The following is a 25,721-nucleotide window of genomic DNA, read 5'->3' as shown; positions in this document are numbered from 1 at the left end:
TCACATTTATCCACATTGAATGACTTTGGCTCACCATGCATTTCCCACTCATTTTGCTCAGCCTATCAACACACTTTACCTTGCAGGCTGTACAAATGAATCCTCCTAAAATATAACTGCTTATTGGCCCCCACTTCGTGTCAACATTCCTAACTTGGTTAGGTTGCAAAATTGCCAATCGTCCACAATCACTAATGATACATTGTATAATAGCTGGGGTCCCATCACTGAGCCTTGCTTGTAATACCCCACTATTGAGAACTGCCAGCCAGTTTTAGAAACAGAACAGGCCTGTCATTTCACGCCTATCCACATCAATCATCATTGTGCCCACCTGCACTATCCAATTTGCCTGCACATTCAATGCTCGTAATAAGTGGCCTTCAACCCGTTCAGTGCCACCCCCCAAGTAAACTCTGGTCATGGATAGTAAAAAAAACTTGGTTGGGAACAGCTGAAATGTCTCCCAAGATGCTGATTGTCTCTATTCCATCGTCCCCTTTTTGGCAATGTTCCAGTTATCAACCACTTGCTTTCCCTTTCAATTCACTTTTAAAGTTTCCTTCCTCTCAACTTAAACCTATCCCCTCTTGTGTTTGGCACCCTCACCATAGAAAAAAGATTCCGACTGACTATGTTAACTCTGCCCCTTGTATGTTAAATACCATCAGCAGGTCAGCCATCAGCATCCTTCCTCCGGGAAGACAAGCCAAAGCTATCCAATCTCTCCCAAGAACTAAGGTTCACCAATCCAGGCAATGTACTGGTGAATTTCCTCTGCACTTCCTCCAGCACAATCATATCCTTCCAGTAGTACAATGACCAGAACTGCGCACAATACTCCAAGTGCGTTCTAACCAGCGTTATTTTCAATTGTTATTTTCTATGCCCTGACCTATGCAGACCAGCATCCTGTGGAATTAATTGCCACAGAAGGCAGTAGAGGCCAACTCAATGGATACTTTTAAGGCAGAAATAGATAGAGTCTTGATTAGTCCAGGTGTCAGGGGTTAAGGGGAGAAGGCAGGAGAAAGGCATTAGGAGAGATAGATCAGCCATGATTAAAGGGCAGAGTAGACATGATGGGCTGAATGGCCGTATTCTGCTCCTATCATTTATGAACATACCGTAAGCCTTCTTCACCATTCTATTTACCTGTATTACCATTTTCAGAGAACTATGGACTTGACCCCAAAGGTCCCGTGGTTATTCAGCATCCGAGCATTTACTACGCATGTCCTACTCCTATTTGACTTACCAACATATATTATTTCACACTTGCCAGCAAAACATTCTATCTGTCAACCCTCTTTTCAAATTTTCATCTGATCTATATGCTGTTTTACCCCTGAACAAACGTCCTCACTATCCAACTTTTGGTTCAAACTTAGTAATCATACCTCCTACATTCACACCATTACCAACAGCAACTGATCAGGACCAATCGCTGCAGTATACCACTGCCCACGGACTTCCATTCCGAAAAGCACCCTTCAGCACCATCCTCTCTCCCCAACCTTTTTATGGATGCAATTAGCAGCTCACCTTGTGCCTTAACTTTCTGAACCAATTTTACAATGCAAGATCATGTCAAATGCCTTACTAAAGCTCAGAGAGCCAACATCCACCACCATACCTTTATCGGTCTTCTTAGTTACTTCCTCAAAAGCAGAGTAAAAATAATGAGGCAGCACCTCCCCTGTACAAAGCCAAGCTGACTGTCCCTGATCAGCCTGTCTTACCAAATATACATAAATCCCATCTCTTCCCTGTTGCCAACATGAGACACGTCAGCATGACATTTCCTGGCTTCCTACTGCTGTCCTTCTTCAATAAAGGAACAAAGTTAGCTATCTCCCAGTCTCTTAAACCCCACACGTTGCTACTGAAGATGCAAAAATGTCTGCAAAGGCTCCAGTTATCTCTTCCCTCATTTCACACAGCAACCTGGGATAAGTCTTAAAGAAGACTCACCAACTGAAACAGGAGAGAGCTGGAAGCATTTAGCAGCATTTGGGAAAAGAAAAACAGAGTTAATATTTCTGTTGCAAGACCCTGCACCTGAGCGAATACAACATGGGTTAATGTCCTCAGTACTGCAGTTCTGTACACTGCGGCACTTTGACTAACCAGTCCCCACTAGGGGGCAGTACAGAATAGATCCACATTAGCCTGAAGTTTTATTGTTTGAAATGAGACCCAATTTCTCTGAAAAACAAGTGGGGACAGACATATCGTAAAGATCACAATTTTTTGAGACAATGTCCCCATTGAATTTGTGGCCTCGTGCACAGTGGAGTGACATCCAGCAATGCAAAGCATTTTCCTGAGGCCCACCTAGAGTTATATAGTGTGGAAACAGGCCCTTTGGCCCAACTTGCCCACAACAACCAACATGTCCCATCTACACTATTCCCACCTCCCTGGGATTGGCCCATATCCCTCTAAACGCATGATCCATGTACCCGTCTAAAAAGTTTTGAATGTTCTTGAATGTTGCGATTGGTCTCCAAATACCTGCCTAGAGGGAGTGCAGAGATGATTCCTGGGATGTCAGGACTGTCTTATTCCAGTAACTCTCTAGAATTTAGAAGATTGAGAGGGGATCTTATAGAAACTTACAAAAATTCTTAAGGGGTTGGACAGGCTAGATGCAGGAAAATGTTAAAAGTTACAAGGGTCACAGCTCAGGGGGAAATCCTTTAAAACTGAGATGAGAAGAACTTTTTTCACACAGAGAGTGGTGAATCTCTGGAACTCTCTGCCACAGAGGGTAGTTGAGGCCAGTTCATTGGCTATATTTAAGAGGGAGTTAGATGTGGCCCTTGTGGATAAGGGGATCAGGGGGTATGGAGAGCAGGCAGGTACGGGATACTGAGTTGGATGATCAGCCATGATCATATTGAATGGGCTCGAAGGGCCGAATGGCCTACTCCTGCACCTAATTTCTATGTCTATGTTTCTATGCACACTGCCCTTTGTGTAAAATAAAAGTTACCCCTCAGGTTCCTATTAAATCTATCCCCCACCCACCACCATTAAACTATGCCCTCTGGTTCTTGATTCCCCTACTCTGGGTAAGAGACTTCTACCATTGCCACTCATACAAAAGTGGACTTCCAATGAAGCCTTCTTCCATGTGACAGAAAGGGGACTCTCAGCTGATCACTAAACAGTTCTCGGGACTTGAGTCATAAGCTCCTATGGGGCTCCCACCAAAACCTTCCACCAACCTCGATCTTTCTCAAAAAGGCAGTCAACTTACAGGCAGCACAGTGGCACAGCTGGTAGAGCTGCTGCCTTAGAGCTGTAGAGACCCGGGTTTGATCCTCGGGTGCGGATGCTGTCTGTGTGGAGTTTGCGTGGTCTATCTGTGGTAGAGGTGCCGTGGGTTTGCTCCGAGTCCTCTGGTTTTGGATGCCTTTTTGAGGACGATTGAGGTTGGTGAGGGGTTTTGGTGGAGCCCTATAGGAGCTTGTTACTCATGCCTGCAGCAACAGTAAATGATCAACTCAAGAGACCCCTTTCAAAGACATGTAGGTTTGTAGCAATGAATTATCATTAGATACGGGCGAGGTGCTGGAAGACTGGCTGTATGGTTTGTTAAATCCCTCATAATTCTATTATTATCTTACAAGATCGACCACTGGTTACTGTGGTCTCTGGAATATTGGAGGCATTGCAGACTAAACAGTAGTGTTGTGAGTTGCAGGGGTAGCACTACTATTGCTTGTTTTTTGAGTATATGTGTGTGTATATATACACTATGAAGAGCATGCAGGTTTAACAGAGAGCACCTAGGCATTATCTGAGTGCAGCCCACATTCAGTTTTAGTTTAGTTTAGAGATACAGCATGGAAACAGCCCCATCAGCCCACGCCAACCATTGATCACCCATTCACACTAGTTCTATGTTATCCCAATTTCCCATTCACTCCCTACACACCGGGGACAATTTGCAGAGGCCCATTAACCTACAGACCCACATGGAAACCGGAGCACCCGGAGGAAACCCACATGGTCACGGGGAGAAGGTGCAAAGTTCTCACAGGTCAGGATTGAACCCAGGTATCTGGCGCTGTAAGGCAGCAACTCTAACGCTGCGCAACTGTGCAGCCGTATTAAATTAGACATGCCATTAAGAAAATTATAAAGCTTCTTTTTATGGTTTGTGCTTACAAATGTTTTGACATTGTTACGGGAAGTAGAACAAAAACCATTTAGTGAGGCAAGGCCATATACAAATTGCTAAATTGTTTTACTTTGTAATTATGGACCTTGAAATTGTATCGCCTCACACAATGACTTTGAACACAATGTGACTATATTTTTAAAAAACTGGTGTGTGCTAGAATATCTGCCAGGGACCCTTGCCCACTATTGGCACAACAATCTTTTTTGATTATATATTTTGTATTCATGTTTACAGATTATTTCACACGGTCAAATATTTAAATTATTAGTGCAATTTGCCTTTGTGATTGCCTACTACCATCGGTTGTTCACCCACTGCTGGATGGCAAAACTCTTTTCAAACCGATTCATAACTGGTAGCAACATGAGAAACGACTAGGTCTACACCAGGGGGGCAGTTAGCTCACTGTGGGCATCTTTCTTCTCCGCCTGTGGCAATGTCCTGCTTTGCTCCTAACTACAAACCCACATCCATTGAATAACAAAATGGAACTGCACTAAGATGATTGACACAAAAGTGCTGGAGTAACTCTGCAAACCAGGCAGCATTTATGGAGATAGACACAAGGCGCTGGAGTAACTCAGCAGGTCAGGCAGCATCTCTGGAGATAGAGACAAAATGCTGGAGAAACTCACCGGGTCTGGCAGCATCTTGGAGGACAAGGAAAGGCTACATCTCTGGTGGACATGGATAGGTGACATTTTGGGTCGGAATAGGTCCAGATTCATAGATAGGTGATGTTTCGGGACGGGACCCTTTTTCAGACTGCATGGATAGATCACATTTTGGCTCACGACCCTTCTTCAGACAGTGATAGATGGATGCAGGCAAGGGCTTTTGTTTTGATTGGTAGATGAGTTAATCCAGCACTTCGTGTTCACCGCAAGATTGCAGCACCTGCAGTTCCTTGTGTCTGCACCAAGACGTAAACAGTACCAACTAATTCATGAATAAAGGCAGTTTTGTACATTTATTGTGAACAGTACAAGTTAGCAGGTTACATATTTGACATACAGATTCAGCAGTTTATCGAGTCAAATCTGTGCCATTTTGATTCCTGCCAAAATGAAGTAACTTGATCTTTCTATGTGTTCTTTTAAATGTAAACAATAAACATTCCCTTCACAACTTCAGGTTAAATTATAATGTTTTTAATATCATATTTGCTCTAACAAATGATTGTTACATCTTATCAGCACGTTAGATGTGAATTTAAATGAACAATTTTACAGCTTCCACCTGTAATTTTTTTTTCTTAAGGTTCTCTCTTCAGCCAAGAACCAGCTTCAAAGTTTTTTATCAGCGCTGTGTTCTGTTTGTGAATGCCTCAGGCTAATCCCGCCATTTTAGGCTTCATTACCTTTAACTCAGAAGGCCCCACATACATTGAAGGCTTCTTCTGATCGGTCACATAAAAAAATAAAATCAAAACAACTGTACAATCAATCATATTGGTCATCATTACCAGGCTGTTCTAATGTTACATATGCATTTACACGAAACAATAAATTAAAAAAATAATTATTCAACACAGAATATACTCCTCAAGTACACTCAATATTATGTCAGAATGACTGCTTTCATTTCATTTGGCCGTAGATTCCCCACTGGTTTCTTTCATCGCCAGCATAAATTAACTACTCTCAGAAACATTTTGCCAGGAAAGAAAAAAATAATAATTAACTGCAGAAATAATGTAACTTCAACGTTTAAAGATTGAAGCTTACATTGAAGTTGAAAAAGAAAAGTCAATGTTTCCATGAAATATTGATGCTGTGTGCTTGGCCTTTACAGCCAAGCAGTCTGGCTTGTGAAACCCACAAATACAAATGGTTTACACAAGTTTTTACACTACATGTTTTGACAGAAAATATTCCAAAGGCAGGACTGTTTGCAATTCTCGGCTGCAGGTCGTAACAGCAGGATTTTTACCGTAAATATATCTCCCAAAACAGAGCACAAAATCCGAGTTGGGCAAATAATCTAATAACAGTAAAATGGTTTCAAGTGTTAAAGTGGAAGAGTACCCCTTGTCTATAACTTAACAGGAGAAAACCAGCATGGATTTAGAAAGATCCTATTCTGATAAATACCATCATTTCTACGAGGCCATTTCAGATCAAGTATTATCTTGACATTGCTTGGCTCCATCTTCAGAAAACATTAACAGAAACTTAATGTAAACATTTTCCAAACAAAGTAAAAGTTTTAAGATTAAAGATAAAACAAAAGGTCTGAATTAGAAGGGAAAATTGAAAGGATTAGAAGTCAATTGGAAACTGCCAAAGCCTGTGTACCAATTAGGTTAAACTATTCAATTGCTATCAACAACTGGAATCTTGTTACGTTTGAGGACAATTAAATCACTGATAAATGTTGCGTGTTTGAGGGGGAGAGCAGCGAGGAAGATTTAACACTGATGAATATGGAGTATTGCACGTAATCAAACAATTAAAGTCACAGGTATAAAATAACAAAACTAAGCTGACAGAAGGAATATCAAATTGGAACCTAGCAGTAATAGCTAAGATGTCACTGGTGAAACTTAAATGCCACTTTTGATGTGCATTCAAAAGAGCAAATCAACTCAGAACTATTGAATGGTTTGAAAATGATGTGCCCAGCATTCCACTAAGGTTTCTTTTCAAGATTTGCGATGTTAACAAACATAGAGTCATAGTCAAAGTGATACAGTTGGAATCAGGCCCTTTGGCCCAACTTACCCATACCGGCCAACATGTCCCAGCTACACTAGTCCCACCTGCTCACATTTGGTCCATATCCCTCCAAACCTGTCCTTGTGTAACTGTTTCTTAGATGTTTGGATAGTCCCTGCCTCAACCACCAAAAACAATAATTTTACCAAGTAGTAGAAAGTATACAACATTACTGGAGTTTTCAAAGAAAGAGTTATAAGCTATAATACGAGGATGAAAAGAGTGGGTTCCAAAGGGCTCTAAATGGCATTTCTTTGAGTTAAGTTTTCACATGTTCTGTATTCAAGTCCTGTGAGGAATAGCAATAATCTTCTCTTCTTAAAGGAGAATCATTGAGCATTTAAACAAAGAGTTTCTTGTTGGGGTTTGTGAACCCAAGAATCATCGTCAGTTTCTTTGAAGTCTCTGCAGTCAGAAAAGTAAAGTGCTGCCTGAAGACTTGCGATCTCAGCGGTATCCTCTCCCCATTACGTCAGGCCGGCAGTAATAGCAGGACATTTCTCCCACAACTCTGTGTGGTCCAAAGATTCCAGGTGTGTAAAAGTACATTTCTGTCCATGTGCCGTTAGGAGTCATGTTAAAATTTCCTTTCCAGCGGGATATTTGATGAAACTGAGACCAGCGACGTTGGTCTACTCACAGGTATGTTGGTCTGCAGAGCTGGAAGTGAGTGTTGCTTTGATGATTTTGGTGCCAGGTCTCTTTTCAACCGATTTTGCCTGTGGAAAAACATTGAATGTTAGTGTGCATTTAGTAAAACTTTGATATGTAAACTTCTAACTGTTTTCTGATTGTGAAAATAGAACAAAAATTTGTAAGACGAGGAGGCATAGCGATGCAGCAATAGAGTTGTTTTCTTACAGTGCTAGAGGCCCGGGTTCGATCCTTACTTAGGGGGCTGTCAGTACAGAGTTTATACATTTTCCCTGTGACTGCATGGGTTCTCTCCGGGTGCTCCAGTTACCCCCCACACTCCAAAGACGTACAGGTTTGTTGGTTAGTTGTCTTCAGTATAATAAATGTAAATTGACACAATAGTGCAGGATAGTGCTCGTGTACAGGGTGATCGATGGTCGACGTGGGCACGGTAAGCCGAAGGGCCTGTTTCCACGCTGTATTTCTAATATTTAAAGTAAAGAGAAACACTTCTACTGCACAAACACAACAGCCTCAGCTGACTCCACGATATATCAATTACAATCATACATGACAATCGTGTTGTTATTTTGCGACGACTTCACATTTTATTAAAAGAAAACATAATTTTAAATAGTGCCTTTGTCTCTGCTTATTCCCACTCCACTCCCGCAGTTTTAATCACATTTCATATCCTGGTGTACTGCCTACTCCCCAGCCTACAGGATTGGCACAATATTGTTTTTCCTTCGTCCATCCCTTTTCAGGAAAAAATGGTAATGCACAAAATGTTCTAAAACCAATATTTAATATACTTTTAATAATCCTCTGCTCTTGTTAGAAATGGATAGAACAAGATTGGATTGCCCTTTCCAGGGACGGCCACAGCCATAATACAGTCCAAGCCAATGATTCATGACTAACAAAAGTACTATTCATTACAGACAATGGAAACAATTGACATTCAAAAATTATGTGCATAAATCAAACTCAGTCACTTGCAACAGTGTGGTCATCTGCTTGATTGACGGGGCAATTGGCTGATTAGAACCCCATTATATGCAGCCATAATATTTTAATATAAATAAATTCCTTTTTAAAATCTGCATAAGATATAAGTGACTCTAATCTTCCCTTTCCCCCCCATAACCCTTGACACCCATTCTAATCAAGACTTTGTCTACCTCCGCCTTAAGAATATCCACTGACTTGGCTGTGTGACTTGATGTGACAATGAGCTCCACAAATGAGTTCCCTTGGTGAAAATGGATACATGTTGCTGATTCTTTGCTTCTCCAGTTCTAAATTGCATATTTGATTACACTGTTACCAAAAAAAAAATCACTTGAGTCAACAGACTGTATTGACGCAAAGCTAGCGTGCATTTTACAGGTTGTGTTTCCCTGCGGTACCATAGGAGTACCCCACACCTATCCCTTCACCTGATGATGGCCAGCATGCGAGGAGCTTGGCATGCTCACCTTAAAGGCCAGCAAGTAGTGAAACTGTTGGGCGGGAGTCAAGGATGGACATTTCACATGTAGGTTTGGGAATTGCTCTGCCCAGGAAAAGAAGGCTCTGCAGAGAGTAGTGCGTTCGGCCGAACGCACTATGGGAACTTCACTCGAACTATACATCCTTTACATCCTGTATACATCCCTGCAGGAACTATACATTAGGAGGTGCAACTCCAGAGCCAACAAAATCATGGGAGTCCCCTTCCACCCATGCAACGGACTGTTCCAGCTGCTACGGTCAGGCAAACACCTCCGTTGCCATGCTGTGAGAACGAAGAGGTTGAGAAGGAGTTTCTTCCCAGAGGCCATTCGGACTGTAAATCTCACCAGGGACTAACTTTACTGAACGTTTTTCCTTCCAATATTTAATATGTAAAAGAATATGTGTGTGTTTATGATTGTGTTTATAGTTTGTTTGGTTGTTTGTCTGTTTGTCTTTTTGCACAAAGTCCGCGAGCATTGCCACTTTTCATTTCACTGCACATCTCGTATGTGTATGTGACGAATAAACTTGACTTGACTTGACTTAAATGGGAACTTTAGTTTGCCCTTGTAACAAGTTTGACATGACTAGCAATTTCTATATTCATGGCATTTAAATGAATTACAAGGAATAATTCCTAATTTCTTATTTACCTGTTGTAGTATTTTAAAAGGAACAGCACCAAGGTGAAAATCAGTATTATTCCGATTACAATTATAGCTACGATAGCACCAGAACCTGGAAAACAAAAACAAAAAAATCAATTTGTACCAAGCATCCTGCCCACATTAACTTGCCCATTGTCAGAAGTGGGGGCTTTTGGACAATGCTTCTGGCATCACTTCCATTCACACTACTTACATTGTTATTAATAATAATTGTCCTCACAGACCCCACTTAAAACTTACGCAGGCAATTGATTTAGTTTTAAGTCCATACAGTCTGTTGATTCATATGCATGTTTTATTTATGATTCAGTGGAAATAGATGAAGGCTATCATAACTTGTATCCTTCACTTCAACAAACGACAACCTTTCTTTCCACTGAATCGGATTATGAAGTGGCAAATTTTGAAAGAAAACTGAAAATACATAGTGGCTTAAGTTCACAGAAATAAATATGAGATATGGCATCACGAATAGCTCTTCTGGAAAAAAAATTCATACCATTTTTGGGCATTTCATGGACAAGGAGCTAACCAGAAAGGATGAGGAGACCTTTATGTCACCTCAAGTCCATAGGAGGCTATGGACTTAAATGACTGGCAAAGGCACCAGAATGTAGACACCAGAATGTAGACACCAGAAGGGCAGCGTGGGGAGACCCGGGTTCAATCCCGGCAACAGGTGCTGTCTGTGAAGAGTTTGTACGTTCTCCATGTAACTGCGTGGGTTTTCTCTGAATTTTCGGTTCCACACTCCAAAGACATACAGGTTTGTAGGTTAATAGGCTTGGTAGAAATGTAAATTGTCAGCGCAGACTCGGTGGGCCAAAGGGCCTGTTTTGGCTCTGTATCTCTAAACGTTTTACTCTACAAGGGAGACGAGGAGACATTTTTACTCAGCGGTTTCTTACAACTGGAAACTCATAACAATGTATTTCAAAATTAAATTAAAAATTACTAACCACAGCTGAAGAAATTTGGGGAAAAGATCCAAGGAAATCAATGAATGGAAATGCCACCAAAATGATGGGCCAAACTCTTTTCTGCACTGAGTGATTCAATTCTTCATTAATTCTCTGTTTAATTCTCATGATTAAATACATTACAATATCACTGAGGCATACACTGTTCATGCTCTAAATCGTCTCTCCATTCCCTCCACAGATGCTGCCTGTCCAGTGAATGTTTCCAGTGAAATGGTATCATTTAAAAATAAATTGGATGGGCATATGGATGAGAAGGGAATGGAGGGTTATGGTACGAGTGCAGGCAGGTGGGACTAAGGGGAAAAAAAATTTGTTCGGCATGGACTTGTAGGGCCGAGATGGCCTGTTTCCGTGCTGTAATTGTTATATGGTTATATGGTTAATTTCTCCAACACTTTGTGTTTAGCTCAAGATTCCAACATCTGCAGTTTCTTGTGTCTGCAATTCACAAACTTCTTTGCACAAGTGTAGATCAGATTTTTCATTCTTCAGATTGGACTTAATGTATTTCAAACATGACATCAACAGATCTCATGATGAGAAGCCATTGAACAGGAAAGGATGCAATTTGTAGTCATGTCCCTGACTGATCACCCATTAGATTAATATAAAGCCTGTTCAACAACTCTGCAACAATCATCCTCTGCTTCTTCCCCATTAAGCTACAGGGCACATTCTATAGATAGACACAAAGTGCTGGAGTAACTTAGCGGGTCAGTCAGCATCTCTGGAGAAAAAGGATGGGTGACGTTTCCGGTCGGGACCCTTGTTCAGACTGATGCTTCGGGTTGGAACTCAACCAGCATCTCTCAGTTCTCTGTTTCTATATTCGGGCACATTCTGTATTTGGTCTTGGTTTTGAATTTGTAGGAAAAAGTTACATATTAATGCAAGAATAAATAACTTTCAATGAAGTGGTAATCTGCGTGACCTGAGTCAACATAATAATAGATCTTGTTACAGTGACAAAGCCACACGTAGACACACCCTGAAATGTTGAACACCGGATAACAAACTTGTTTTGAAGATAAGATAATAGCAAAAATCCAGTTTGTCGTCTAACTCTTGATAACAAGGTTATTTATAATGATAAAGTGTTCTAGAAGGAACTGCAGGTGTTGGAAGATCGAAGGTACACAAAATTGCTGGAGAAACTCAGCGGGTGCAGCAGCATCTATGGAGCGAAGGAAATAGGCGACGTTTCAGGCCGAAACCCTTCTTCAGACTGATTGGGGGTGAGGGGGAGAATGAAGGAAAAAGGGAGGAGGAGGGGGAGCCCGGGGGGGGGGGGGGGGGGGGATGGGAGGAGACAGCTCGAGGGTTAAGGAAGGGGAGGAGACAGCAAGGGCTAGCAAAATTGGGAGAATTCAACGTTCATGCCATCAGGACGCAAGCTACCCAGGCGGAATATGAGGTGCTGTTCCTCCAATTTCCGGTGTTGCTCACTCTGGCAATGGAGGAGACCCAGGACAGAGAGATCGGATTGGGAATGGGAGGGGGAGCTGAAGTGCTGAGCCACCGGGAGTTCAGGTAGGTTATTGCGGACTGAGCGGAGGTGTTCGGCGAAACGATCGCCCAACCTCCGCTTAGTCTCCCCGATGTAAATCAGCTGACATCTAGAGCAGCGGTTGCAGCGGATATTTATAATAATAGCCTTGTTGTGAACTTGCTCATCTCATTGATCATTCTGTATTGTGGCTTTTATTCTTAAACCAACATAATTTGAATATTTTATTTTTGTGCAGTCCATCACACAAAGCAGCCTCTCTCCCCCAGTGATTCTGTTTTCACACTGCCTTAGGAAAACAGCCAATACAGCCAGGCACCTCTCACACCTCTGTCATTCCCTCTTCCCTCCTCTTCTGCTGGACAGCAGGTACAAAGGGTCTACAGCATGTACAACCACATCCAAGAACATCGTCCCCACTGTTGGACGCACCTTTCATAAGTGAAGTACGTTATTCCCAGTTTTCCAATCTACATCGTGGCACCTGCACTTTTTCATATGAACTTCCTCTGTAGCTGTAACACTGTATTCTGTACTCTGGGCCTTCCCCTATTGTACTTGAACTTGACGTGATTGTATTTATGTATAGTATATCTAATCTGTTTGAATATCAGGCAAAACAAAGCTTTTCACTATACCTTGGTACACATGACAGTAATCATAATCATACTGTATTAGCCAAGTATGTTTTGCAACATACGAGGAATTTCATTTGCCATACAGTTATACCAATAAAATGCAACAGAACACACCAAATACATTTTAACATAAACATCCACCACAGTGACTCCTCCACATTCCACACTGTGATGGAAGGCGAAAAACAGTTCAATCTATTCCCTTCTTTGTTCTCCCGTGGTCATGGGCCTCGAGCCTTCCATTGACGGGGCGATCTTGGCTCCTGTAGCGTTTGGGCCCACTGTGTCTGGGCGATCAAGCTCCTGCATCGGGAGGGGGAATCGCAACTCCCCCGCGCCAAGCGATCGGACCCCAGGTCAGGGCTGATCGAAACCTTCTGCGTCATTTGGAGCTTCCCGACATTGGTCTCTACCCGAGACTGCGAGCTCCTCAATGGTGAAATCCGCAGACCGCGGTTTGAGCATCGATCCCAGGCAGTGGAGCTCAAAGTCAGTCCCGAGCAAGGCCTCCAGCTCCATGATGTTAGGCCGCTGAGCGACCGGAGATACGATCCGGAAAACAATTGCATCTCCGGTAAGGTGAGAGATGATAAAAAAGTTTCCCCCGACCCCTTTCCCCACCCACCACATAAAACAAACCAGACAACATTAAAACAAACTTTTAAAACACACATAAAAATAACAACAACAAAAAAACGAAAAGACTGACAGACTGTTGGCGAGGCTGCCATAAACCTAAACCTGTCTGGATATCCTGATTGTTCCTATAAAACCTTGATCTTAAATCTGAACAAAGCAATCTCCAGAAGATGGGAGATAAATTGGAATAGCACAAGTTAGTAAACAACATTAAAATGTATAACAGCAAACACGCCATGGTTAACATATACAGAATTAACACTTGGTCTATGTAAAAGGCAAAAAAAAAGTGGAATAGCAGTGCTTAGTGTGAGAAAAACACAGAATTAGTTCAAAGGCTCGTTGCCAATGAAAGCAGTCTGAGGAATGGGAACATTTCAAAATTCAGCAAAGGAGGACGAAGACTGAAAAGGAAGGAGAAAGAGAGGCAGGATGGACTACTCCTGCTTCTAGCTTTATGTTTGTTAACACACGGCATTTTTTTGGGAGATAAGTCATGGAGTCATAGAAACATAGACATAGAAATTAGGTGCAGGAGTAGGCCATTCGGCCCTTCGAGCCTGCACCGCCATTTAATATGATTATGCCTGATCATCCAACTCAGTATCCCGTACCTGCCTTCTCTCCATACCCTCTGATCCCCTTGGCCACAAGGGCCACATCTAACTCCCTCTTAAATATAGCCAATGAACTGGCCTCAACTACCCTCTGTGGCAGAGAGTTCCAGAGATTCACCACTCTCTGTGTGAAAAAAGTTCTCCTCATCTCGGTTTTAAAGGATTTCCCCCTTATCCTTAAGCTGTGACCCCTTGTCCTGGACTTCCCCAACATCGGGAACAATCTTCCTGCATCTAGCCTGTCCAACCCCTTAAGAATTTTGTAAGTTTCTATAAGATCCCCTCTCAATCTCCTAAATTCTAGAGAGTATAAACCAAGTGTGATACAGTGTGGAAACAGGCCCTTCGGCCCAACTTGCCCACATTGGCCAACAATGTCCCAGCGACCCTAGTCCCCACTTGCCTGCACTTGGTCCATAACCCTTCAAACCAGTCCTATCCATGTACCTGTCCAACTATTTCTTAAACAATGGGATAGTCCCAACCTCAACTACCTGCTCTGGCAGCTTGTTCCATACACCCACCACTCTTTGTGTGAAAAAGTTACCCTATCGGATTCCTATTAAATCTTTTCCCCTTCACCTTGAACTTATGTCCTCTGGTCCTCAATTCCCTTACTCTGAGCAAAAGACTCTGTGCATCTACCCGATCTATTTCTCTCATGATTTTGTACACCTCTATAAGATCTCCCCTCATCCTCCTACGCTTCATGGAATAGCCACCCAGCCTACTCAACCTCTCCCTATTGCTCACACCCTCTAGCCCTGGCAACATCCTCGAAAAAAAAATTCAAGTATTTTTTCACGGTTCTAATTACAATTCACCTCGGGGCAAAATGTGACTGGAACACTCATTGCCTACGTTCAGCAATAACAATGATAACTTAGCAATGTGGAACCACAATCAGCAAGGAAAAAAACAAAAAGGCTCGAGGGTGAAATACAGTGGAAACAGTCATGGTGGGCAAATAATCTAAGTATTACACTCTTCAACTCGTCAAAGGTAAGGGGTGAAAGACACAAAATGCTGGAGTAATTCAGTGGGATAGGCAGCATCTCTGGAGAGAAAGAATTAGTGACGTTTTTGGCTCGAGACCCTTCTTCAGATCCTTCTTTGGGTCTTGAACCAAAACGTCACCCATTCCTTCTCTCCAGAGATGCTCCCTGGCCCGCTGAGTTATTCCAGCATTTTGTGTCTATCTTCGGTTTAAACCAGCATCTGCAGTTCCTTCCTACGCAAAGGTAAGGGGCGGTTTCTCATGGTTTGCGGAACAATAAATTTAAACAACTCTTGAATACCGATGTATATAATCCCCTCAACATTTCACAGCCTTTTGCAGCCTCTGATCTTTGTGACCTATAGAGATTTGTTTCCCATTCACAGTGCGGATTTTCTTTCAAATTAAAGGTGCACCTTATTCCTTCTGCAGATATAGTTTCTGGGAATTCAGTGACAATTATCACAGAATGAACAGCTCATTTATTCAGGTAAGACATCATTGTTCACTATGAAGGCTTTTCTTGTTCTGAAATTGGCACTCAAACAAGATCTACTGCATCTATTGTTTTTTCTTGGATATCTTTATGTTTTCTCTCACCCTCCCTCAGCTGCCCTTGTGTTCTCCAGCAGATGCTTATATGTAGGCGCTAAACATTTTTGTTAAAATCCTTTACGGGAGATCTAGCTTCAGGTTCCTGGGAGTCAACATCTCCGATGACCTCTCTTGGACCCACAATACCTCTACTCTGATCAAGAAGGCTCATCAGCGTCTCTTCTTCCTGAGGAGACTGAAGAAGGTCCATCTGTCTCCTCAGATCCTGGTGAACTTCTACCGCTGCACCATCGAGAGCATCCTTACCAACTGCATCACAGTATGGTATGGCAACTGCTCTGTCTCCGACCGGAAGGCACTGCAGAGGGTGGTGAAAATTGCCCAACGCATCACCGGTTCCACGCTCCCCTCCATTGAGTCTGTCCAAAGCAAGCACTGTCTGCGGAGGGCGCTCAGCATCGCCAAGGACTGCTCTCACCCCAACCATGGACTGTTTACCCTCCTACCATCCGGGAGGCGCTACAGGTCTCTCCGTTGCCGAACCAGCAGGTCGAGGAACAGCTTCTTTCCGGCGGCTGTCACTCTACTAAACAACGTACCTCGGTGACTGCCAATCACCCCCCCCCCCGGACACTTATTATTTATTTTTTATTCAAATCGTTTGCTATGTCGCTTTTCAAGGGAGATGCTAAATGCATTTCGTTGTCTCTGTACTGTACACTGACAATGACAATTAAAATTGAATCTGAATCTGAATCTGAGATGGATTACATTGTCAAGGCAAACATTCATTGACCCTGATGCCTATGAGGGGGGTCTCAGTGAGTTGTGTTCTTGAACTGCATAGTTTCGAGATACAGAACCAGCGTGGAAACAGACTCTTCGCCCCACCGAGTCCGTGTCGACCCGCAATCCCAGCATATTAACACTTGACATTTATACCAAGCCAATTAACCTCCAAACCTGTATGTCTTTGGAGTGTGGGAGAAAACCCAAACGGTCACGGGGACAACATACAAATTGTGTACCGACAGCACCCGTAGTCGGAATTGAACCCTGGTCTCTGGCACTGTAAGGCAGCAACTTTACCGCTGAGCCACCGTGCCGCCCATCGTGAAGGTACTTGGAGCTGCTGGTGTACAGGGAATGGCAGTGACAATGAAGGAACAACAATAACAATCCAAGTCAGTATAACACGTGGCTTGGACTGGAACCCAGAGGCAACGATGTTCCCATATACATGTCACTCTTGTCCTTCAGAGTTTGGGGACAGACACTGATTTGGGAGATGCTGCTCAAAAGCAGAATAATGGCAGGGCAGAGTTCCACAATCGTCACTGTCACCAATACCTTGCTTTTGTCCCTGAGAGGATAGTTCAGACCGCAGGTACTGGTGAACCCCTTGACCCAATTCATGCACATTCTGGTAAGGACCATCGTTGGTAGAAAGTAGAAGAAAATGTTCTCGTTATTTTATCAATAATCATGTTACTTAAATCTCTGGATGTATATGTGTAGGAAGGAACTGCAATACTGGTTTATTCTTAAGATAGACACAAAATGCCGGAGTGACTCAGCGGGACAGGCAGCATCTCCTAGATTTATTCAAAGGAAACTGGTTAAACAGACAACATCGTAAGGGCAGGTGCATCAAGAAACAGTGGTTCCATCAACTAGCCGAACCTCCCTCAAATTCAGAAAATTATGTAGTTATTATGAGGGCATTGAAGATGATGAAAATATTTGATTAGTACAGGTGTTGGAGGTTATGGGGAGAAGGCAGGAGAATGGGGTTAGGAAGGAAAGATAAGATCAGCCATGATTGAATGGCAGAGTAGACTTGATAGGCCAAATGGCCTAATTCTACTCCCATTCCATATGACCTAATTACCTTATTTAATTTGATAGAAACAAATAAATTATTTGTTGGGTGGGATATCCTGAATAAGGATGTACGCCCTTTAAATTGAAAGTAGGTCATTCAACGTGGAGTTAGAATGTGCCCTTTGCATAAAAGGTGAACAACTTGCTCCCGCATATAAAACGTGATGTGAAACTGACAATGGAAGACTATAATAAAATTGACATAGTCGAGGATTTTAACGTTCCCAATATAGACTGGGACTGCCATGGTGCCAAGGGCTACGATGGGGTGGAACGTGATCAGTAAAATGTGCTCTGGCAACAAGGGAGAGGGCAAAGCTCGACCTACTTTTAGGGAGCTGAGCAGGACAAATGCCTGAAGTGTCAGCAGGTGAGCCTTTTGAGACCAGCAACCCTAATGTTATTAATTTTTAAATATACATTTAAAAATTAAGGGCAGGGCTGGTTCACAAGTTCTAAATTGGGGCAAGGACAAATTTGATAGTATTAGATAGGAACTTGCAAAAATAGATTTTAGTAGGTTATTTGTACGCAAAGAGACGTCCGGAGAGTGGGATGCTTTTACAAGTGTGATGGTGGGGCGCCAAGGTATGCATGTTCCCGTTAGAGTGAACAACAAGACAGGTAGGAGTAAGGTACCCTCGATGATGAGAGAAATCGAGGCGCTGGTCAAGCAGCTGTATCACTGTAAGTGAACAGGAGAAAGAAAAGCTTACTTAAGAAATAAATCAGGAGGGCAAAGAGGGGTAGGCCTGGCAGATAAGATAAGGTGAATCCAAGGTGGTTTTAGAAGTATATTAAGAGAAAAAGTAAATAGAGTATAGGGCTCCTCAAAACAATTCTTTGTGCGGACTCACAGGAGATAGACAAGATCCCCAAAGAATATTTCTCAATTACTTTTACTGCGGAGAAAGACATAAAGACTACTGAGCTTTGAAAAGTTGACGATGCCTTGAGGAGAGTCCTTAGTATGGTCGAGGGGTGGCTGGGAGTTCTACAATGTATGAAGGTAGATACATTTTCCAGATATGATCAGATATATCCAACAACACTAGTAAGCTGGAGAAGAGTCCTGGCTGAGACATGCGAATCATTGGTAGACACAGGCAAGGTGCCGGAAAAACTGGAGGGTGACTACCGTGTGCTTCTATTTGAGAAAGGCTGCAGACATGGGAACTATAGACCACTAACCTAACATCTGTGGTAGGAAAGTTACTGGAGAGGTTTCTGAGAGCAAAGATGGACATGCATTTGGATACAGGGATTGATTTAGGGATAATGAGCATGGTTTTGTGCCTCAGGCATTTGACTGAGCCTTCTGAAGAAATAACCGAGAAGATGGTTGAGGGCAGGACCATATACGTGGTCTAAATGAACTATAGCATGGACTTTGATAAGGACAGGTACCTGGATAGGAAAATCTCTGAGGGATATGGGTCAAACAGAGGCAAATGAGACATCTTGGTCAGCATGGGCAAGTTGGGCCATTGGACCCATTTCAGTACTGTACGACTATGACTCTCTGATGCTATTAACATAGACACCCTTGAACCACTTAAACAGAATATCACAGCAGAAGGGCTAACTTGCCTGCAGTAGTCAGTAATGGCCACTTTGACTGTGATGACACCCCATTGCACAAAACGTCTGTTTGCCTAGTCTAGTTCAACACCAGTAGAGCATAGAATCACTTAATAAGTTTCACCTTTATGCCAAAGATAGACACAAAATGCTGGAGTAACTTAATGAGACAGACAGAAAATCTGGAGAGAAATAATGGGTGATGATTCAGGTCGAGACCCTTCTTCAGTCACCTCTACGCCATGTGTTCTTACTCCCTGCTCCCCACGCCCTGCTCCTCACCTCATCCTCCCCACCCACTAAATGGTGTAAAAGTGCAATTAATGTCCCAACTAATTCTACAAGGTGGATTACAGAAGCTAACATTCTGTGCTGTAGAGTCATCTAAAACCAGTTTATCATGGGGAAAATTGAAATTGAATTAAATATCCTTACTCCGGTACAGAATTTCTTGGGGCGATCTTGTTGTTAATGTTGTGTTGACATTTACTTCTGTTGTGGCGCTGGTGTCCATGTTGAGGCCTAGAAGCAAGGGTTAAAAAAAAGAGCAAAATCAGTTTATAGAGAAGTTAAATGTTCAAATGTAACAACAAGCTACAGGGAATGAGGCCTCAAGTAAACTGGCGAGTTCCGATGACATGAATAAGTACAATGATGAGATGACTCATGAAAAAAAAATTGCACTCAAAACTAGGGATAGTCCTCTTGGATATTTGTTCATCTACATCTGGTAATCTAATCGGCTATTCCAGGTGAGACAGACTCTCCTACACCTCAACCAACCTCTTGTTAGTCTAAATAAAATATTATCTTATTTAACAGCACAGTGGTGCAGTGGTAGAGTTGCTGCCTTACAACTGCAGAAATCTGAGTTTGATCCTGACAATGGGTGCTATCTGTACGGAGTTTGTATGTTCGCCCTGTGACCGCATGAGTTTTCTAAAAGTGCTCTGCAGGTCTTCTCCCCCAATCCAAAGATGTGCAGGTTTATAGGCTAATTGGCTTCTGTAAATTTCCCTAGCATGTAGGATAGTAATTGTTGGTCCGCGTGGACTTGATGGGCCAAAGGGCCTGTGTCAACCCTGTATCTCTAAACTAAACCAAACCAGTCGTTTTTGCATGACTACTCGGGTAAATAAGGTAAGATAGAGTCAGGCATAAAGATCAACATGTTCCTAGCTAATCAATATTGAGGCAGGCCGACAGTCATCTTAGGACTGGATTAATGCAATGACAGATCAGAAAGTCACAGTGAATTGTCAAGGTGATAGTGTTGTGTAGCAAAATAGATAATGCAATCGATCAGGCTCAAATTTGCTTCTTCCAGCAAGGAATGGGTTTCAATTGCATTCCTACATAACAAGTTTCTCCATTCGAGGTATTTAAAAAACGATCAGCATTTCCTCATACATACTCTTTGATTCTACTTATTTACACCCAGTACACCCACAAAGTATAACAGGATGGCTACTATGACAAAGGGAAATTACGTAACAGAAGAGCTGTGAGAACCAAAACGCTGATGCAATTGAGAATGGGGTCTTTAATCACAGGGTAATATGAACGGCAAAAAAACCCCATGATTTCTCGTGGTTTGGCTAAGATGATCTCCACTCTATCTGTTCTTTTGTTCAAGAACGTGGACTTTTGTAGAACTTGAAAAAAATGAAATCCCAACTGTTTCTCTTTCTCCTGTAGCTGCCTAGTATTTCAAGATTTCCAGGTACTGCAGTTCTTTAAATTTCAGATGGGAAAGGATGATTGTTGCTAAGTCTGTCCAGAACATTATTAATGCAGGTGCCATTAACCAGTAATAGTGCCCTTAAAATGCACCATTCTTTTAATTTGCACAATTTTCTCAGGTAGTGCCGACTCTCTGTACCATTGGGTTTGGTATATGATTATCACACATACTAAGATACAATGAAAAGCTTTGTTTGAATGCTATCCAGTCAAGTCTCACGTGTACAATGGATCCTTAGGCAGCATGACATGCAGTGCAAAGAGAAAAATACCAGAGTGCAGAATATAGTGTTACAGCATTATAGCATTCCAGTTACGGAAACAGTGCATGTGGTCACAGTGGGGTAGGTTGAGAGATTGGGACTACAACTTTAGCTTACTAACGGTGGAGATTCCACAAAACTGGTCTTAGGCACATGCCACTTTAATTCTCAATCCCACTCCTATTCTTACCAGTCTGTCTGTGGCCCTCCCCACTGCCATGAATTCCTGATCTTCCAATCTACCTCATGTGACCCTTGCACTTTTTTTCTCTGCACTTCCACTGTTGCTGAAACATTATATTTTGCACTCTGTATATTTTCTCTTTTGCAATATCCAATATACTCATATATGGCATGATTTGCCTAAATAACACGCAAAACAAATTTGTCACCGTATCTCGGTATACTTGATCATAATAATACAATTTTTTGGGTAGTACGCGACAAAAAACTTTTCACGGTACCTCGGTACACGAGACAATAAACTAAAGTGAAAATGCCTCACTTACTGTCAGTACTCATGCTCCTTTATCATTTAATCTATATTAACCAATCTCCCTATAATATCTTGTCCTGCATTGCATTCCTCCCTCGAATTCTGCTTTCTAAACTGACACCATCCACTGCCCCAGTGCTTCTGAGGAAGAATCCCTGACTGAAATATTAAGTATTTTCTAAATCCATAAATGCTGCCTGATTTGATGAATTCTTCCAGCAGTTCGATTTTTGAGTTGAGTTTATTGTCATGTGTACCGAGGTACAGTGAAAAGCTTTTTGTCGCGTGTTACCCACTCAGTGGAAAGACTATACACGTTTACAATCAAGCCGTTCACAGTGTGTAGTTGCAGGATAAAGGAAGTAATGTGTAGTGCAAAGTAAAGTCTAGTAAAATCCGATTAAAAATAGTCCATGGGTCTCCAATGAGATAGATGATAACTCTAGCTCAGGATCGCTCTCGAGTTGTTGATAAGATGGTTCAGTTGTCTGATAACAGCTGGGAAGAAACTGTCCCTGAACCTGGAGGTGTGCATTTTCACACTTGGTTATCTGTGTGCTCCCTTTATTTACTGTACATTTGTAACAATATTCAGTGAAAATTGAACTGACAAGTATTTGATTGATTAGCTCACTCCTTCCAACAGATGTGTACAGACACTCCCCGATTTACACAATAGGCGACTTATGTAAACTCACATTTGCGTAAACAATTCTGTACTCAGTACTGATTGCAATCAAGGCAGTTTGTAATTTACACAACACCGTACGATCACTCAAGTTCACTGTGGAAACCAGCCAACAATGGTGGCGTGTTTACCCAGAAGGCCATGCGCCGCAGAAAGTGCCCCAAGCAGTGATTCCGCCTAACGTAAAACCTGACTTACGTTAGGGTTCATGAAACGTAACCCTTACAATGATACTTTATTGTCACATGTCCTTGGTACAGTGAAGTTCTTTGTTTTACCAAAGGTTGGGGAGTGCCTGGGGATATAATCTCTGCAAACACCGTATCTTCATTACGTAAAAATGGTAGAAAAATTGGCAGAAAGCTACATTTTCTATCCAATTACCAAAGGCATTTAAATACATCTGCAGGGTAGCAATTCAGTGTTAATAATACTGTTGTTGATCAATTCAGATCACAGGCAATTTAGAGCAAGAACTACTTGAACAATGTACCCAAAAACTATTCACAAAACTTTAAATTGTAATTTAAACTATAACTTTAAATTGCCAAATCATCCAAATATTTGCATATTTGGGACAAACTGATCTTAAACCACTTGAAAGTATATTCCAGACTTTACAGGGCACAGCATGCAATATAAACATAGAAAATAGGTGTAGGCCATTCGGCCCCATCGAGCCAGCCCTGCCATTCAATTTGATCATATCTGATCATCCAAAATCAGTACCCCGTTCCTGCTTTTTCTCCCATATCCCTTGATACTGTTTGCCCCAAGAGCTAAATCTACACATAATTCAGCCCAAATAAAATTACACATAATTCAGCCCAAATTGGCAATTTCACTCAGAAGTAGTTGATGCGAGAGTGAAATGTTACTAATAAAAATGATTTTTTAAATCATTGCATGTGGCCATGCTGTTCTTGTTTCAAATGTATTTAATGATAAAATATAAGTGGAAAAAATATTGCATTTTACTGACGGGTATTGACCATTTCGTTAGAACTAGATCAATCTTGAACCACAACTTCCTCTCATGAATGGATTGATTGTACTCATGTATTATCTTTTCTTTGACTGCAAAGCACACAAACAAAAGTTTTTCCACTGTATCTCAGTACACGTGACAATCTATATTACTAAAAGACTCATCTTGACCACTTCCTGTTGCACTGTATATTGATTTTAGAAAAATCGCTGCCACTTACGGCTGTGACTTTTGGCCATCTTACTCAGAGCCCTCCTCTGCTGTGCAGGACAAGAGGATTTTTCCCATCAATGAAAAATAAAAGACTTATCAATGTTTTAAAAATGTTGAGATTATCTTTCCTGAAGGCCACGCCCCTGCCGGAGGGACTATAAAACCCGGAAGTGTTGAGTGCCTCAGTCAGTCTCTGCAAGATGGGGGAGTGAGAGGGTCATGTCTCTCAGTCTGAGCTGTGAATAACATGGAACACATGTCGACTAAACTGTCAGTGCCCTTAATGTGGTTTGAAAATGCAAAGTTGCCTTTGGTTTGAGAATGCTAAAGTTGCCTTGCCTAATTGAAAAGTTGGTTTGAGAATGCCTTGCCCAATTGAAAAGTTGGTTTGAGAATGCTAAAGTTGCCTTGCCTAATTAAAGTTTTCTTGCCAAATTAAAGTTGCCTTGCCAAATGCAACAGGTTTGTTTTGAAAATGCGTCTTTTAACTGTGCCTTATTGAAAAGTGTGCAACAATTTTTGGAAGGTAAAACCATGAATAAATGTTTTATTAGATCAGGACTGTGTTTAATGCAAAATTGCCGCTTATTCCGTGACTTCTGCTTAGTGGAGAGGTGGCGTTGAGTGCATCATTTCTGCTTAGTGGAGAGGTGGCGCTGAGTGCAGATGGCCCACATTGGAGACGCCACCCTGAACCGTTTGAATAATTCAAGAGGGCTTACTGCCATGTATATGCCCTCTGGAAACCAGTCCCTTCGGCCCACAACACCCATACTAGCGCTACAGAAAGCCCCCCAATGGCCAGCAATATTGGAATTTGTGGAGAGGTGGAATATTGTGTTGGGTGACCAGCCCTCCCGTGTGATGCTGGGACCCAACGGGTCCCATTTATTCTAGTAATATACTACATTTGTGTGCCTCCACTGTCAGAGTGAGGCCACATGCAAATTGGAGGAACTGCGCCTCCTATTTCACCTGGGCTTACAACCCAGTGGTATGAACGGTGATTTATCTAATTTCAAGTAACTCCTGCATTCCCTCCACGCCCCTCACTTCCCCTCCCCCACCTAATCATCCTACCAGTTTCACTGTTCACATCCTGTATATCTCTTGTTATCACCCCTTCCCCAGCCAACAATGGGCTATTATGGGCTCCACCCTTCCTGAGATCATCTGTTGCAGGCCCTGATTTGTTCTGGCCTTTTCTCGCCTCTATTCTTTAACTCGAGATATGCTGCTTGACTCCAACATTTTGTGTCGATCTTTGGTATAAACTAGCATCTGCAGAAGCTTCTGACGATCCTGATGGCTGCTACTCTGCTAGGAGCAGCAAACTCATCATCTACATAAATCACAGGGTAGAATCATGCACACTCTTCCTTGTACACATGACTCAACAAAATTTGTAAATCACATTTTTTTTTAAACAGGAAGGTAACCAAATATTAAGTATATTAATGAGGCTGTAAGAAAGACCACAGCAGGAATTCAATCGGTTCCAATGGATGGAGGGTCACAAAGACAAGCTGGTGAATAAATAAAAGTCATTGCATGTGTCGGAATTCCCTGATGATCTTTTCGCTGAGTGCATTTCAAAATGAATTGGTGAATTCATTCACAAGGGCTATGTCTTTCACCAATGGTTACAGGTTTTTAATTAAGAGTTAGGGAACCAAGGCAGGTAGTGGACTTGAAATCCTGATCAGTTGCAAATGGCAGAAAGGCTACAAGCAGTAGCTTTGCTGCTGTTTGATAATAACAGCTGGGGCTCATGTTGTCGATTTCCCCGTGGTGAGCCCTGTCAACTGACCTCAGTCAGGCGAATGACAACAAACAGAGAGAGCAGCAGCGCTGCAACTTGGCGCCAACCCGGAGCATGCGCCCTTTTTATGACGGGTGTTAAACCGGATGGCATCACCCTGCTGCCTCAAACACAAGAAGAAGAAGAAGAAGTTAATAACAGCTTCACTGAAATACAATGGGGGAAAAGCTGGAGACACCCAGCAGATCAGGAAGCATGTGAGGAAAGAAAGGTTACAAAGAATGGTCGAATTGATAGAATTGATTGAGAGGTACAGCATGCAAACAGGCCATTCGACCCACCCAGTCCACACCAACCATCCCATTTCACACTAGTCATCCCAGATTTCTGAAACATTAACTGTTTTCTTTCCACAGATGCTCCATGACCTGCTGAGCGATTCCAGCATTTT

General features: G+C 42.2%; 2 protein-coding genes across 2 annotated transcripts in view; both read right to left on the bottom strand.

Moving 5' to 3' along the window:
- The window catches only part of LOC129709754 (serine/arginine repetitive matrix protein 1-like), an 87,383-nt gene that overhangs the window by 46,466 nt on the left and 15,196 nt on the right, over positions 1 to 25,721 (bottom strand).
- ncmap (non-compact myelin associated protein) overlaps positions 5,455 to 25,721 on the bottom strand; it is a 42,970-nt gene continuing 22,703 nt past the window's right edge. Inside the window, exons 2-4 of the mRNA XM_055656317.1 lie at positions 19,553 to 19,639; positions 9,702 to 9,786; positions 5,455 to 7,631 (exon numbers count right to left, since the gene is read on the bottom strand). Of these exons, the coding sequence (XP_055512292.1) occupies positions 7,490 to 7,631; positions 9,702 to 9,786; positions 19,553 to 19,631 (306 nt within the window). The 5' untranslated portion in view covers positions 19,632 to 19,639 and the 3' untranslated portion in view covers positions 5,455 to 7,489. The remainder of the gene's footprint in view (positions 7,632 to 9,701; positions 9,787 to 19,552; positions 19,640 to 25,721) is intronic.

Source organism: Leucoraja erinacea, chromosome 26 (assembly GCF_028641065.1).
Source record: "Leucoraja erinacea ecotype New England chromosome 26, Leri_hhj_1, whole genome shotgun sequence".
NCBI classification, from domain to species: Eukaryota; Metazoa; Chordata; class Chondrichthyes; order Rajiformes; family Rajidae; genus Leucoraja; species Leucoraja erinaceus.
This window is presented reverse-complemented; position numbering and strand designations above follow the sequence as displayed.